The sequence below is a fragment of the Alligator sinensis genome, unplaced genomic scaffold (genome assembly GCF_000455745.1).
Source record: "Alligator sinensis unplaced genomic scaffold, ASM45574v1 scaffold867_1, whole genome shotgun sequence".
In the NCBI taxonomy this organism is placed as follows: Eukaryota; Metazoa; Chordata; order Crocodylia; family Alligatoridae; genus Alligator; species Alligator sinensis.
The window spans coordinates 552,385-566,029 of NW_005842842.1; the positions used below are offsets into that span (position 1 = coordinate 552,385).

The 13,645-nt window shown below is 38.6% G+C and overlaps 1 protein-coding gene across 1 annotated transcript in view; it reads left to right on the forward strand.

The window, feature by feature from the left end:
• Positions 1-13,645, forward strand: part of GFRAL (GDNF family receptor alpha like) — a 58,584-nt gene that overhangs the window by 9,666 nt on the left and 35,273 nt on the right. Inside the window, exons 2-6 of the mRNA XM_025191613.1 lie at positions 2,063-2,215; positions 3,439-3,846; positions 4,846-4,902; positions 7,334-7,661; positions 11,218-11,468. Of these exons, the coding sequence (XP_025047398.1) occupies positions 2,063-2,215; positions 3,439-3,846; positions 4,846-4,902; positions 7,334-7,661; positions 11,218-11,468 (1,197 nt within the window). The remainder of the gene's footprint in view (positions 1-2,062; positions 2,216-3,438; positions 3,847-4,845; positions 4,903-7,333; positions 7,662-11,217; positions 11,469-13,645) is intronic.

The window sequence follows — 13,645 nt, forward strand, 5'->3', positions numbered from 1 at the left end:
ATTGGCTGATCACTGCAGCCACTCCCAGAAACAGCCACAGAAACTCCTGGAAGTGGCTGAAGTGGTTGCAGTGATCAGCTGGCACTTGCAGAGGGGGCATTGGTGCTGTCACCTGCCCTCCCTACCCATCACCTAAGTGGTGAGCACAGCCAGTCAGAGGGTGCACCAGCACTCTCAGGGATGTAAGTGCATGCCTGTGCACCCCCCATGCATGGCCACTGTGGTTCAGAACAGCCCCAAATGTCAGAAGGCCCAGGGGGTCAGCTTGCCAGCCCAAGCTGCTCCGACCCAGCTCAATGTGTTGTTGAGGGGCTGGCTGGGGCACAAGGGTGCTCCAATGTGGGGCTAGCTGGTACGTGGCCTCCACACTGAAGCATTCTTATGTCCCAACCAGCCCCAGTCACCATCTACACATGTGTTATGGCACCCTATATAATGCTGCTGCAAGATAGTACTTGTGTTTACAAATACTAACCTATGGCAGTATTTTTTAGTTTACTGCACCCTGCACATATAAACACTGAAACTTTATTAGAGAGCTAATTAGGCAACTCCTCAACAAATGTCTTGTGTAGATATGCCCAGAATGGGTAATAGAATTACTCTTACACTTCAGTGGTGTAACTCAGAGTGAGTCATGGGTGACTGGTGCCACCTTAGTCAGGAAAGGCATGTGCGCCCCCAGTGAGCAGTCAGCAATTGCGGGGCGGGAGGTCCCTCACAGCCAATCTCACTGACTGCGGGGGGGAGGGGGCTGCGGCAAAACTTACTAACCGGTAAGTGGCCGCACTACTTCTGAAAGCAGCTGTGGTGCTTCCAGAAGTGGCCATGCTGCTCCTGAAAGTGCCCATGGCACTTCTGGAAGTGGCTGCAGCCTATATCTGGTGCTCCCACTCCCCAGCCAGTGCTCACAGGGGGTGTACCAGTGGTCTCAGGGGGTGCATGTGGCTACATGTCGCCACTCAGGGGGTGCCTGCCCCCTACATGTCATCACTGGAGTGAGTCTCAAGCTGTGCTTTGGTCTTCCACAAGATTAAATTGGATTCTGACCTCTGTTTTCTTCACCTGCAGATGTCATACTTGTCATCCACAGTTAACTTATTCCTGACGAGCACAGTTTTCATGACAGTTTTAATCTGGAGAGAGAAAAGTGATCTCAGAGTGGGTGCAAGCCTATTTTATTGAGGAATCAATAAAGATTTTAAAAAGTCAATGAGTCATATTTGAACATGCTAACAAAATTACATAGTCCTCAAGCAGTTAGCAGCCAGGTTTGTAAAGTGAATCTATACTTGAATGCCTAAACACCATGGGTCTTACCATGTAAAAGGCCTGGGTTATCATCTGCCTCATGTTGTGCTCGTCAACATGTTATGATAGTGTATGCTTTTTCTTTTTTTAAATGGGTGTTTTATTTTTAGATCCAAGGATCCTTTGAAGTCCCATTTGCAGTAGTCTTTGAGGGGAATATCTGTATATTTGTGTCCCTTGGCTGAACTGACCAAAGTTGAATGTCCATTTTTAATCAATGCTGGTTCCCTATAGTCTCTTTCCTCTATGTCTAGTATAGCCTTAAGTTGCAGCTACTTTCTTCCATAGAGTGTCCTTCCATGGTGGTCTTTTTAATTGTTTGGAACCAGCGCAGAGGTCTATATTAGCTTACATCATTGTTAACATATCAATAAACCAGGTGTGATCCAATAGGTGTGCCATGCTTATTAGCCAAAAATGACCAAAGTATGTTTAATTTCTGTCCAAAGTAATTATTAGAAACAGGTTATGTTCTCTTGAAATGAGAACAACTTAAAACAGACAGCTGGATGTGGTTCAAAACATACATGGCTAAAACTAAAGGCAAAATTTTACCCACATCTTTATTATATCATACCAAACACAATGCTTATGTTGTGAATTATCATACCTTTTAAAGCAAAGCAAAATCAAACCATCTTTCCTTGGCTAAAGATTTTATTCTTGTACTATAATTTAATTGTTTTTATAGCCTTATCCCCTAAGCATTAATAAACATTAATAAAGTTATATTCTTGTCTATGAAATCTAGGTAACAGCTGCAAAGCAAAAGATTCTGTTGTCTGCAATAAAGTCATACAGTTCTTAGCTAATCAGTATCCAAAACTTAAAAGCGGTCTGTGCACAAAGAATGATTCCTGTAGCATCAAAATGTTGCTTGAACAACAATGTGGCCTTAAGAAAGGTAAGCAATATACCGGATAGTTCAATAATATGCAATGTAAAGGGAAATGGAACCATGTATGAAATTGTATTCTTCACAGTAAGATAGATACAGTTTCAAGTTCCTGTATGTGACTGCCACATCAAATAATGTCCTGCATGGTTTTAATTTCTTTTGCTTTTTCTAAATAAAATACTCACATGAATAAATATATATGAAAACAGTGAGAAAGATCAGTTTCAAAATTAACAAAAGTAAGATAAATCAGAGAAAACTAAAGATATTCAAATATAAGGCTGATTTTTTTAAAAACTTACCCCGTTAAACCTAGCTAGTGTAGCACATATAATAATATATGGGGTCAGATTCTGTGGTTCTTATTCACGTCATATTATAGTCAGTGGATTAAATTTAGTAATCTTTGATTTAAACTTCACACATTCAAGAAAGATTTTAGCTCTTTCTTTGAGTAAGTAGCATATTCAGACAAAGGAAGGTTTAAATATTCTGGTCTAGAGAGATCTTTTAACCTAAAGATTAGAAGATTTCACATATGGTGTGTAAAATCAGCCACTGAATTGGTGGTTGTCAAATATCCACTAAGATTGATTGATTCTCCACTCTGTTATATTATATCAGTGTTACACTGGCATAACTCTACGGCGTATCAGTGAATATATAACATTATCAAGCTGCTGTAGAAGAGTAAAGTGGCCTTTTTCCACTTTAGGAAAAGTAGCAAATGAGTGACAAAGAAAATGTTAAAGGCCTGGTTCAGTATTCCTTACCAATAGGAGTGGGATTGTATCCTTATTGATAAATATATTAAATCAAATTCCTCCCTGGTATAATTTAATGGAGATGCGCCTGGACTAAACTTTGTCTTTATTTGATAACATGACATACACAGTAACTTCAGTGAGAGCATTTTCATTACTACCCATTTTAAGTGCTAAACTAGAGTGTACATTATATTATGTAGATTTTTGTGACTATCTAATAAATAGAAGGCAGGTGCAGTAATCTATTAGAATATGAAATTCTTATGCAGTAACATGTTATTTATCAAAATCCAAACTACTTAAATCATAATTACTATGGTAAGTTATTATATTATAATTATTATATTATAATTCTGTTTGTTTTACTAATAGCTTTGGAAAATAGATTTTAAAATAATTTGTTTAGAGCTGCATAAAAGATAAATGTGCAATGTATATCTAAGTTCAGATTTATTTTTCCAGAACATTTGGACCCTTCAGCAAATTCAGATATCCAGTTAAACTTCATGCTGCACACAAAGCACAAAGACATAAAACACACAGGTGAACGAGAAAATGACTGCAATATTGCAAAGCAAAGCTGTCGCGATGACCACTACTGCTTTGTGGAGTATAAGAACTTCCGAAGGGTATGCAGGGCAGAGGTAGCAAAATGCAGTCTCCAAGTTGTTGGGAAACAATGTTTGTCTGCATGGAAGAAGCTGAGAAAAACAGTCTTAGGGAATTGCAGGTGTTCAGAGCCACTTCAAAAACGGTGTACTAAAATATGGAAAAGCATCTTTAATAACACCTGTCTACAGGATGCAAAGGAGAATATAGCTTTTGATGAGGAAGACTATGATGATGAGAGAGATCAGGACACTGATACAGGTTCGTGCTGCTTTAGAAGTATGTTTTGTCATGCTATTCTGCTTACAATATGAAATCTTAATTTGAAATCTTAATAGAAGATTAAGATTGTTTTGTCATGCTATTCTGCTTAATATGAAATCTTAGTAGAAATCATGTTTCAATCTAGAATTAGATTTCAATAGTGATTCAATAGTGATTTAGACTTCTGTGCATATCCCAAATAATGAAAAGACCACCGGGGAAGGCTATTTAGTGGAACAAAATAGCTGTAACTCTAGGCTGTACTAAGGAATAGAGAATCCATTATCATGTCAAGTTTCTGGGGCAGTTTACATATTGCATTATTTATTTGTAGTGAAGTTTGAAAAAAGAGTATTTTGAGAACCTTTTTACATGCATGTGAATATCTGACAGCATAACAATTAGCAGGGAAAACATAGCTTGGAATTGTGTCTTCATATATGTCTGTATGGAACCAAATCCAAAGGAATCCGTATCCTGCCTAGTAGTGCCTTTTCATGCTACTAATACAGTACTATTATTAATACTACTATAATAGTATTAAAACATAACATAAATAAAGACCAGTAATATTATTTGCATTTATTAAGGGGCAAGATTATTAAAGGGGGGTCCATATATACATAACAGTAGGTTCAAAAGCTTTCATTTGTTCATGAAAGAGTTTGATTGTCACATGACCCAGGTTTACCTAGGACTTTCTGAACTTCCATAATCACAAACCATAAACTCATAAACAGGGTAGTAGTGTTGGCAATGGAAAGGAAAGCTCCTGTGCATATTCACCTTAATATCTATAAGTAAATATAATGAAGTCTTTATGGTTTCTAAACAAATTGACAATTTCTATTCGGTCAATCTTATTTGTTTTTTCTCTTTACTTTTCTTTCTGAGCTGCTCCTAGCATGGCAGCCAATAAAGTGGTACATTAAAACTGACAACACAGTTGACACAGGGGATTTATTAATGCTGCATATCCCATATTTTTTCTTTTAGATAATATTAACGTGGAAATTAAATTACAGTGGAATTTATCTGCTCTTTCCAAACAAGGTAAGGCTCATTTTATATATTCATTTATAGTTCTTATTTACTGTGTTTTCTACCAGCCTATAACAATGAAAAATGCAGCTTCATATAGATTAAATAATAATGGCAAGACTCAAAATAACTTAAAATTTGGGATTTAGTAAACTTCAAATGGTTTGCAGCTAAGTTTTTGCATAGCCAAGGATCCCAAAGGAGTAAAAATTCTAATGCCATTGAAGTCAAAAGTAAAACTCCCATTGATTTCACTGAGGACAGTGAAATACTGTCCTCAAATGATGAGGAGGGCATAAATGCTTATTCATAGTTTAACTGAGTTATTTTGAAAAGTCCCTCCAAGCTGTTGAGATTTCATTTGGCAAACTGCATTCCAGTTGATCCTTCAAACTCTCAAACAAGATCTAGCCCCCTTTCCTGATAGTACTTTCTTCAAGGAACAATTTTCCTCTTGCACTCTTTTTAGAAGTAAATAGCCTGGTAAATGTCATCCCTATGGTCTTTATGGAAGTAAATAGAGACCTAGTCTAATTCTCCTAGATATCAAGATTATGTAACAAATTACCCAAGAAATAGTTCAAGGTTGCCATTAAAATGTTACTGTTAGATGCTATTCAATATAAACCTTTTAGTAATGTTAATTTCTCAACACTCTATTTTGCTTGGAAACTAAACAATCAATCCTTTGAGATACTAGGTTTATTTTATGAGGTTTTGAGTGCTTTGAAACAATAATGAAGTTAAGAAATCAGCATTGTGAATACCCTTAATGGGGTTTTATACACTATCAAAAGAGTGCAAGGCATGTCACAAGTACAATAAACAAAGTCATTCTCTGACATGAAGTACGATCTATGGGTATAATTATGGCTCCAGTGAAATCACTGGCAAAGTAGAATCAAGATTTCAGTCTAAATAGCTTAATGACAAATGTATTATTGCAGAATTAAGGTTGCCTGCTGGTAAGATTTGTCCATCAGGTCTAGAGACGCATGTTTAGCAACATTCAAGCACCTAGGCATCAGAATCAGAGGGTTAAGGTACTTGAACTTCTGAGAATAAGGAAATGTAGAATTAAGATGCATACAGTACAGTCTTAATGCTGCTGCCCTTGAGCTAGTAACAGTCACTGAATTATTTTATACTCTTTAATTGCATTCACTGTGATACTTGTGTTGAACAGAGAAGGATTAGTTGGAACAGCGTAGCATGCCCATCTGCTCATCCCCACATTCGTCCCTATGATCAATGACATGAGTACCAGTTTTTCTCATTTTAGTACTAACTTCTGTAAGTCAGCAGTTGGAATTGTTTTCTGGTTGTGGGCTAGAATGACCTAGCTCACATCTGAGGTAGGCCAGCACTGGGGTAGGACCCATCAACCTCTGCTGCTTCTCCCGGCTGCCTGCCTGTGGATTGGTGTTGGTAGAGCTCCCCTTCTGCTGAAGCCCCTGCTACCCAGCTGTGGAAGGGTGTGAGCAGAGACCCCTCTCTGCCAGAACACCCAGTGCCCAGTTGTGACATACTGTAGGCCAAGATCCCCACTACTGAATGCTGATGAAGCTACTGCTTCATGGGCTAAATTCAAAGGCTCCATGATCTGGATACAATCTAAGGACCTTAGATTTTCAAACCCTGTTATAAGTCATTGCAGGAACTTCTTGTGGTTTACTTGAAGTGAGGTGAGATATGAAAGCAGTCTATAGATTTAATATGGGGAAGTGACAATACAGTGTTAGATGACATCTTCTGGATAGGACTAGAGGCCTATAACATTTTGTAGGTGTGGCATGTGGGCCAGATAGAGGCAGATGTCTTTAGCAAAGGTAAGCTCCTAGATGCTATTGTACAGCTCTCAGGTGCTCAATTCTGTAGTCTTCTGTGCTATCTGAAAGGCAGATGCAAGTATGCATGTTATAGATACATTGGATCAGTGCTCAAAAGTGACAAAATTTAGGAATATCTAAACTTCAATGACTGCACATACTTCAGAAATATCTGAGCACCAGAAGCAATCTAATCACAGTAGAATGGAGTTCCACACACAGGCTATTGCCTGTCATACAGCTTGCAGTTCTTGGTTTTCAGAAACTAAAGTCTGATTTATTTAGCCTAAGAAAGCATCAGCACTTTAGAAGTCATTTAACCATAAAAAGCTCCTCCTTCCTGTCTTTTACCCTCTGCTGCTCCATGCACAGCAGCTAATTGTAGAGTTGCTTAGCAGGAGCCTGTGGTGGCAAATAGGAGAGTGAAGATGGTGCAGTGGGCATGATGAAGGGAATGATGGAGAAGTTCAGCATTAAGCGAGTCTAATTTGGGAGGAATACTGGGGTTGTAGCAGAGATTTCATAGTGTTTTCAATGGGAGTCCAGCAAGTAGTATGCTTAATAGCTCATTGTCTATATGTAACTGATTCTTTTCATTGTATTGTGCCTTTTAGAACACACTGAGAATGGGACATGTTTGGATGTAAACAGGGAATGTATTGAAGATGAAGTGTGTAACAGACAGCTATCCCTGTACCTTAAAGTTTGCTCAGTGAATAAAAAGTGCAACATGAAAGAATGTCAAGCAGCCATAAGGTTCTTCTATCAAAATATGCCTTTTAATGTTGCCCAGATGTTGACATTCTGTGACTGTACCCAGCTTGATAAATCTTGCCAAAAAGCTAAAGAACTTCTTCATGGAAAGCCATGTGCAGTCAACATAGTGCCCCCTCCTTCATGTCTAAGCATAATTCGCCAGTGCCAAAACAATGAATTATGCAGGTAAGCAAAAAAACCAAAACAAACGAATTAATATTTGGCTAGTAACACAATTATCTATAAAATTAAAAATAGTGTGTAGATGAAATGAGGGGCATATGTGCACAATACTTTAAAGTGGGTTAAATGCTTTTGAACTGCTTTAATGGTGTTTGCACACGTCTACAGCGTATCGTGCATTAATTCCAGCCACTTTAGCACATTCAGTGGCGTAATGTGCCTTAAATGACTTTGGGGCACAGCAAACTAAAACACCTCCAGCCGTGGAGTGAAGCACCGGGCTCCATGTGGCTCAGGGACTGTGCAGGAAGTCCATGTAGGCAGCCTGGCAGCAACCTGGGAAGGCAGGCTCCACTGAAGGAAAAACAAAGAAGTGGTGAGCCTGATCTTTTTTCTTCCCCCCAACTCGAGCCTGCCTACCTGCATGCGCTGTGCGGGGAACTGGTCCTTCCCTCCATGGCTGTGGTGCTCCCCAGGACCACCCAAGCTGGGTGCCTGTGGGCAGGTGCCGCCGGGGGCGGTGGGGGTGCTGCTGCAACAGAGGAAAGCACCAGCCCTTCCCCCACTGCAGCCCAGGGTCTGGTCCACCTACCAGCAGCTTTTCCTCTCCTCCCACCGCCAGAGAGGCAGGTAAGACACGGGTGTACACAACACTGGGGTTTACTTTGCCCTAAATTTAAAGCAGTGTATTTGAAAACCCACTGCTTCAATTTAGGGCCCCCATTTCATCTACACATGCCCAGTGATTTTATATATATGCAATATAATTTCTCATATGATACACTATATACTGTTACACATATCACAACATGATTTTGTGATAACTATGCTATAACAGCTGGTGTTTAAGAACACTTATGTCTGCCAAGTTATAGTTGTCTAAACTGTACTTTGTAAGTCAGAAAAATTGACAGCTTCATAACAAAAATCTTCTGGACAGTTCTAGTCAACTGTCATTACACTTGATGAATAATCCAACCTTCACAATGACTTTCAGTGTTGAACTTGGATCAACTTGCTGTAGAAATGCAGTTCTATAACTTGCATTAAAGAGCAACCTCAAGCAATTGAGCAATTCTGATTCTATCGAGGAGACAAAGATAGAACATGTATTTTGCACTATGGTGTAGCTAGTGAGCTATAATACTTACATGGATTGTTTTCACTTTTTACTTTAAAATATTAATTTATTCTCATGTGGCAAGACAACAGAAATTCTTTTAAAGCATAATTCTGCTTGGAAAAAAAATGACTAAAATGGCATTGCAGGTTCTATTCCTTATGTCTCTTTATGATTCCTGTAGCAAATATGTTTATTTTGCAAATAAAAAGCAGGGTTCTTTTTAACCTTGAGCTCTGCAAACTCAATGTGGGTTTTACTACTTGTGTGTAATTACCTATAACACAATTTCTGCTTAACAAATAATATCCCTAAAGGTTTTCAATAATATTCTCAGGATGGCACCTTTGTACTCAAATGGTTTGTACAAATTGTGCAGCTGACTGCACAAGTTTGTTTGTTGAAAGTTATTCATTCTACCAGGGAATCTCCTGCATGCTACCGGTTGTTATGCAACTAAAGTTGCCTAAATAGTAAAACCCTTTACTTCTTTCTTTTTCTTTTCTCCTTCAAACATGAGGTAGGTAGTAATAATCTAGGCATTGAAGCACGTTCTTAAACAATCACATTCATAGAAAGTGACACAAATTTGGATTTTAATTCAGAAAACATCCAAGTGAATAGCAGGTTTGGCTATTATAGACAGCTCTGCTTAAGTAAGACTAGCCTTGGAAACACAACTGGAGCACCAGTTTTCAGTGTGGGTAATGTAACACTTTTGGCCAAGACCTGAAATTCACCTTACAAGCATACTATAAATTTACCTTCAGTAAACAAATCAAGAGAACAAGGATCACATTCAGGTTCAGCGTAAGCAAGTGCAATTCAGATTGACGTCAATGCGAGTTGCATTTTTTAATGCCAGGCTGAACTGTGCCACAAATGTGGCTTTGTGTGTGTACATATAAGATTCTAATGGGAAATAATATTTAAGAGGGACTTGCTGAATTACCTTTATTCTGGGAGCATTAATGTTTGCCAGCATTAACAATAAGTAGAGGTAATTATCAAAATTACGCTTTGAATTATGTTTAGCTGTACCTATAAATTACAAGCTTGAATGACATTTTTTTCCATTAGCTCAGAGATGACAGCTACTTTGAAACCTTTTCTTGAGTAACCTCTGTGTAATTGGGTCCTAGATGGAACTTTATAAGTTGATTGTTTCCTATGTGTACTGCTTCATAAGAGCCATGCTATCTCAGGACTAAATTATCATCATGGAATACCAAACTTTAATGGATCAGTACATGAGAGTTTAGAAGCTGACCCAACAACCATTTACCCCTACAATCCACTTATATTTAGTAGAAGTGATATATAGCTTTCACATTAATATCTAAAGTTTTCCATCAGTCATGTTAGATAAGGAGTTAACATTTATTATTATTGTTAAATATGGCCAATCAGGGCCAAATTTATCCTATCTTACATGGAGAATAAGCTGGCATACAGGAATATTGAACTGGGAAGGAATCCAGATAGCTACTTGCAAATCATTAGATATGGTCATTAGTAGCACCCTTCTAATAGCTTTACAGTTACTGTACCTGTAGCTGATTTGTTCTTACTCTACTTCGGGTTCTTTCTCTCGTCTCATTTGGTGTTATTTAGTCAGGCAACAAATCATGTCAATTGCTGTTTGTTCCTCCCATATTTATCTCACTTACATACTTTACACACCTGTCACACCCACTAGAAAGCTTTTTGTTCTTGTTTCATTATGATGTCCAGTCTGATTATTCTATATTGTTGCTGTGGGTGTCTCTCCTTAGACTGTTGTTACTAAAACCTGTTCTTAGATCCAAGAAAGTCTTTGCTGTTGGTCCAGAGTTCATTTTGCACAAAGAAATTCTTGTTTAAAGCCCAGATTTTATCCTCAGATACATCTATGCAATCCTTGATATTGGAGACGTGTATATAAGAGCATAATTTTGACCTACTGATACAGTTGGGTATCATTGTGCCTTCCAAAATAATAGATTATTGCAATAGGGATGACAAAAGGTGCCTTGTCAAGGCCATCTGGCATCCTTCATAGTACCTGTCTGAGGATAGAATCTAATGACCAGAAAGGGTTTTTAATTGCCTGCTCCTATAATTTGAAATGCACTAATTTCTGCCATGATTGTTCAGAATGATATAGGACAACAAGTCCTGAAAAATATGAGAAAGGGTTATTTAAAATGAGGGCCTTTTATACCATTAAAAAAAAGTCAACCTTTCCTTTTTTCTCCTCTGGATTTTGTAAAGGAAGTAGCTGCCTTTGAGGTCACTTAGCTGGCATGCATAGGAAAAATTCTGATTAAAATTGCTACATTTTCTCTGTTGATTTTAAGTTAAGTAAGTTTCTCTTGCGTTTGATGTCACTGAAGAATAATGTTATCTTAATCATAATATATTAAAGTTTTTCTTGTATGATTCTTATGCTTCCTCCAGGAAAAAATATGAAATGTTTTGGTCAATGTGCTGGAGGCATGTTACGAGAAGATGCTATGAAGATAAAGCTTGTCTTGAAACATTAATCAAGGATGATATGACTTGCTCTGGAAGTGCTGACTGCAGAGCAGCTTACATTGACAACTGGGGTACCATGCTTCGGGTAGAGTGTTCCTGTAATACTGTACCATTAGCTGAACAGCCTCTATGCAAGCTCTTTCAGCACATGCTTCATGGGAAGTCCTGTTTCAGTAAGTTATATGAGAAACAAGTTGTACTTTAAAATATAAACGTGCTATGTTAATACAGCAAAATATTATGATGAGTTAATTTGTGAAAAGTGTTCATTATAGCAAATGTATTCCTATTATAACACCATTGACTTCACTAAAATTATACCAGGGATGCTTTTGTCTAAGTGTCTTTCATGAAAACCTGTATTCTTTACTTAGTACTTGTTGGTGTCTGCTAATCCTTAATATTATGATTAAGGCTCACTGGCTCAGTTGTGAGTTGAAATAGCTACATGGATATTTTGGAACAATTAAAATTTACTAAAACTCATGGGGAAGCAATGGCAGAAAACTTAGTAATGCTCTCAAGGAGAAGACAGGACAATCAGTTAGATATGCAGAGTGTTTATATACCAAGCACTACTGGGAGTAACAAGGAATAACAGCCATAAATTGACTGAGAGTAGATTCAGGCTACATATCAGGAGGCGCTACTTCACATTCAGGGTGGGTAGGATCTGGAACCAACTTCCAAGGGAAGTGGTGCTCACTCCTACCCTGGGGGACTTCAAAAGGAGGCTAGATAATCACCTAGCCGGGGTTTTTTGACCCCAGCATTCTTTCCTGTCCATGGCAGGGGGTCAGACTTGATGATCTGCTCAGGTTCCTTCCGACCCTACCAACTATGAAACTATGAAACTAATGCAAGAAGCATGGGGAACAAGCAGGAAGAACTGGAAGTACAGGTACAAGCACAGAGTTATGATGTAATAGGGATTACAGAGAGATGGTGGGATAGTTCATATGTTTGGAGGACAGTCATGGGTGGGTGTAGCTTGTTCAGGAAGGATAGATGGGAAAAAAGCGGAAGTGTTGCTGTATATATAAAGGTGATATTCATTGGTTCAGCATGAAGTGGAAGGTAGGCCTATTGAAAGCCTCTGGATGAAGGTCAGAAGAGAGAGCAACAGAGGGATGTTATGATGGGCATCCACTACAGGCCACCAAACTAGGAGGAGAAGATGGATAAGGCCTTCTTTAAATAATTGACAGAGGCCTCCAAATGGCAGGATTTGGTTCTGATGAGGGACATGAATTATCAGGACATCTGCTGGGAAGGAAACACAGCAGTGCACAAGCAACCTAACAAATTCTTGGAGTGCTGGGGATACAGATGATAGATAGGCCACTAGAGGAGAATCCCCTCTCGACTTGCTGCTCATAAATAGGGAGGGATTGATTGAGAATGTGAGGGTGGAAGGCAACCTGGGTGATGGTGGGAACATCTATACAAGACCAATGAGCAGTAACTGTTACTCAAATTGCCAATTGCTCAAATCACGAGCAAGACTTTATAAAGGGGGATAAGGCAAGGTGCCGTGTTTTTTGATTACATGAGTTAGACATAGAGGTTCGGGCACACCATTCATACAAACACATGCAAAGCATCATATACATCATTATACACAGGCTTACACATACACAAAACAACCATTTCATCCACACATACACCAGATATAGTTACCAGCAATAGTTGCTCAGTATCAGCCCAGGGTGGCCAACCCGGGCTTATTAAGTAGATGACGATGATTTGAAGATAGCAGATTTGAAGATAACAGCTGGAGTGGGGTGAATAGATGCATCTGTGCTCCGATGAAACATCAGTAGAGAAAGAGACTCGCCAAACTTGGCATTTTCAAAGTGTTCTTTTATAGGGATTGGCATCCTTTGTTTCAGCGCTTTGGGGTTTTTCCACACCCAGCTTCTGGTTTTGTGTTTGTTCTTCTTTTGTTTTCAGCTTATCTTAGCCTTGGAGTGTTCTTGTTGCCCATCTGGCAGGGAGGTACATTCCTTCACATTGTTATCTTCTTTGTGCACTAGTCTTAAAACGGATTCTTCAGCCATTCATTAATTAGTTTACTGACTGGTAACTTACATTTGGCACCTTGTTGCTTACATAAACAGTTAAATCTTCTTCCATCTCTATGCCATTCTTTCACCATTTACCCTTTTACACACACTCATACATAAGGGCTATGCAGAGTTCATTCACTTATGTCAAGCAGAAGGATACAAATTGGAGTTTTTAAGTTGCTTACAGGACAAGACTAGCATGGTTATATTTCCCTATTATTACACTCTATGTTAACATCAGCTACATTAGTTCAGTTCATGCTACATAACATCAGAAAAAA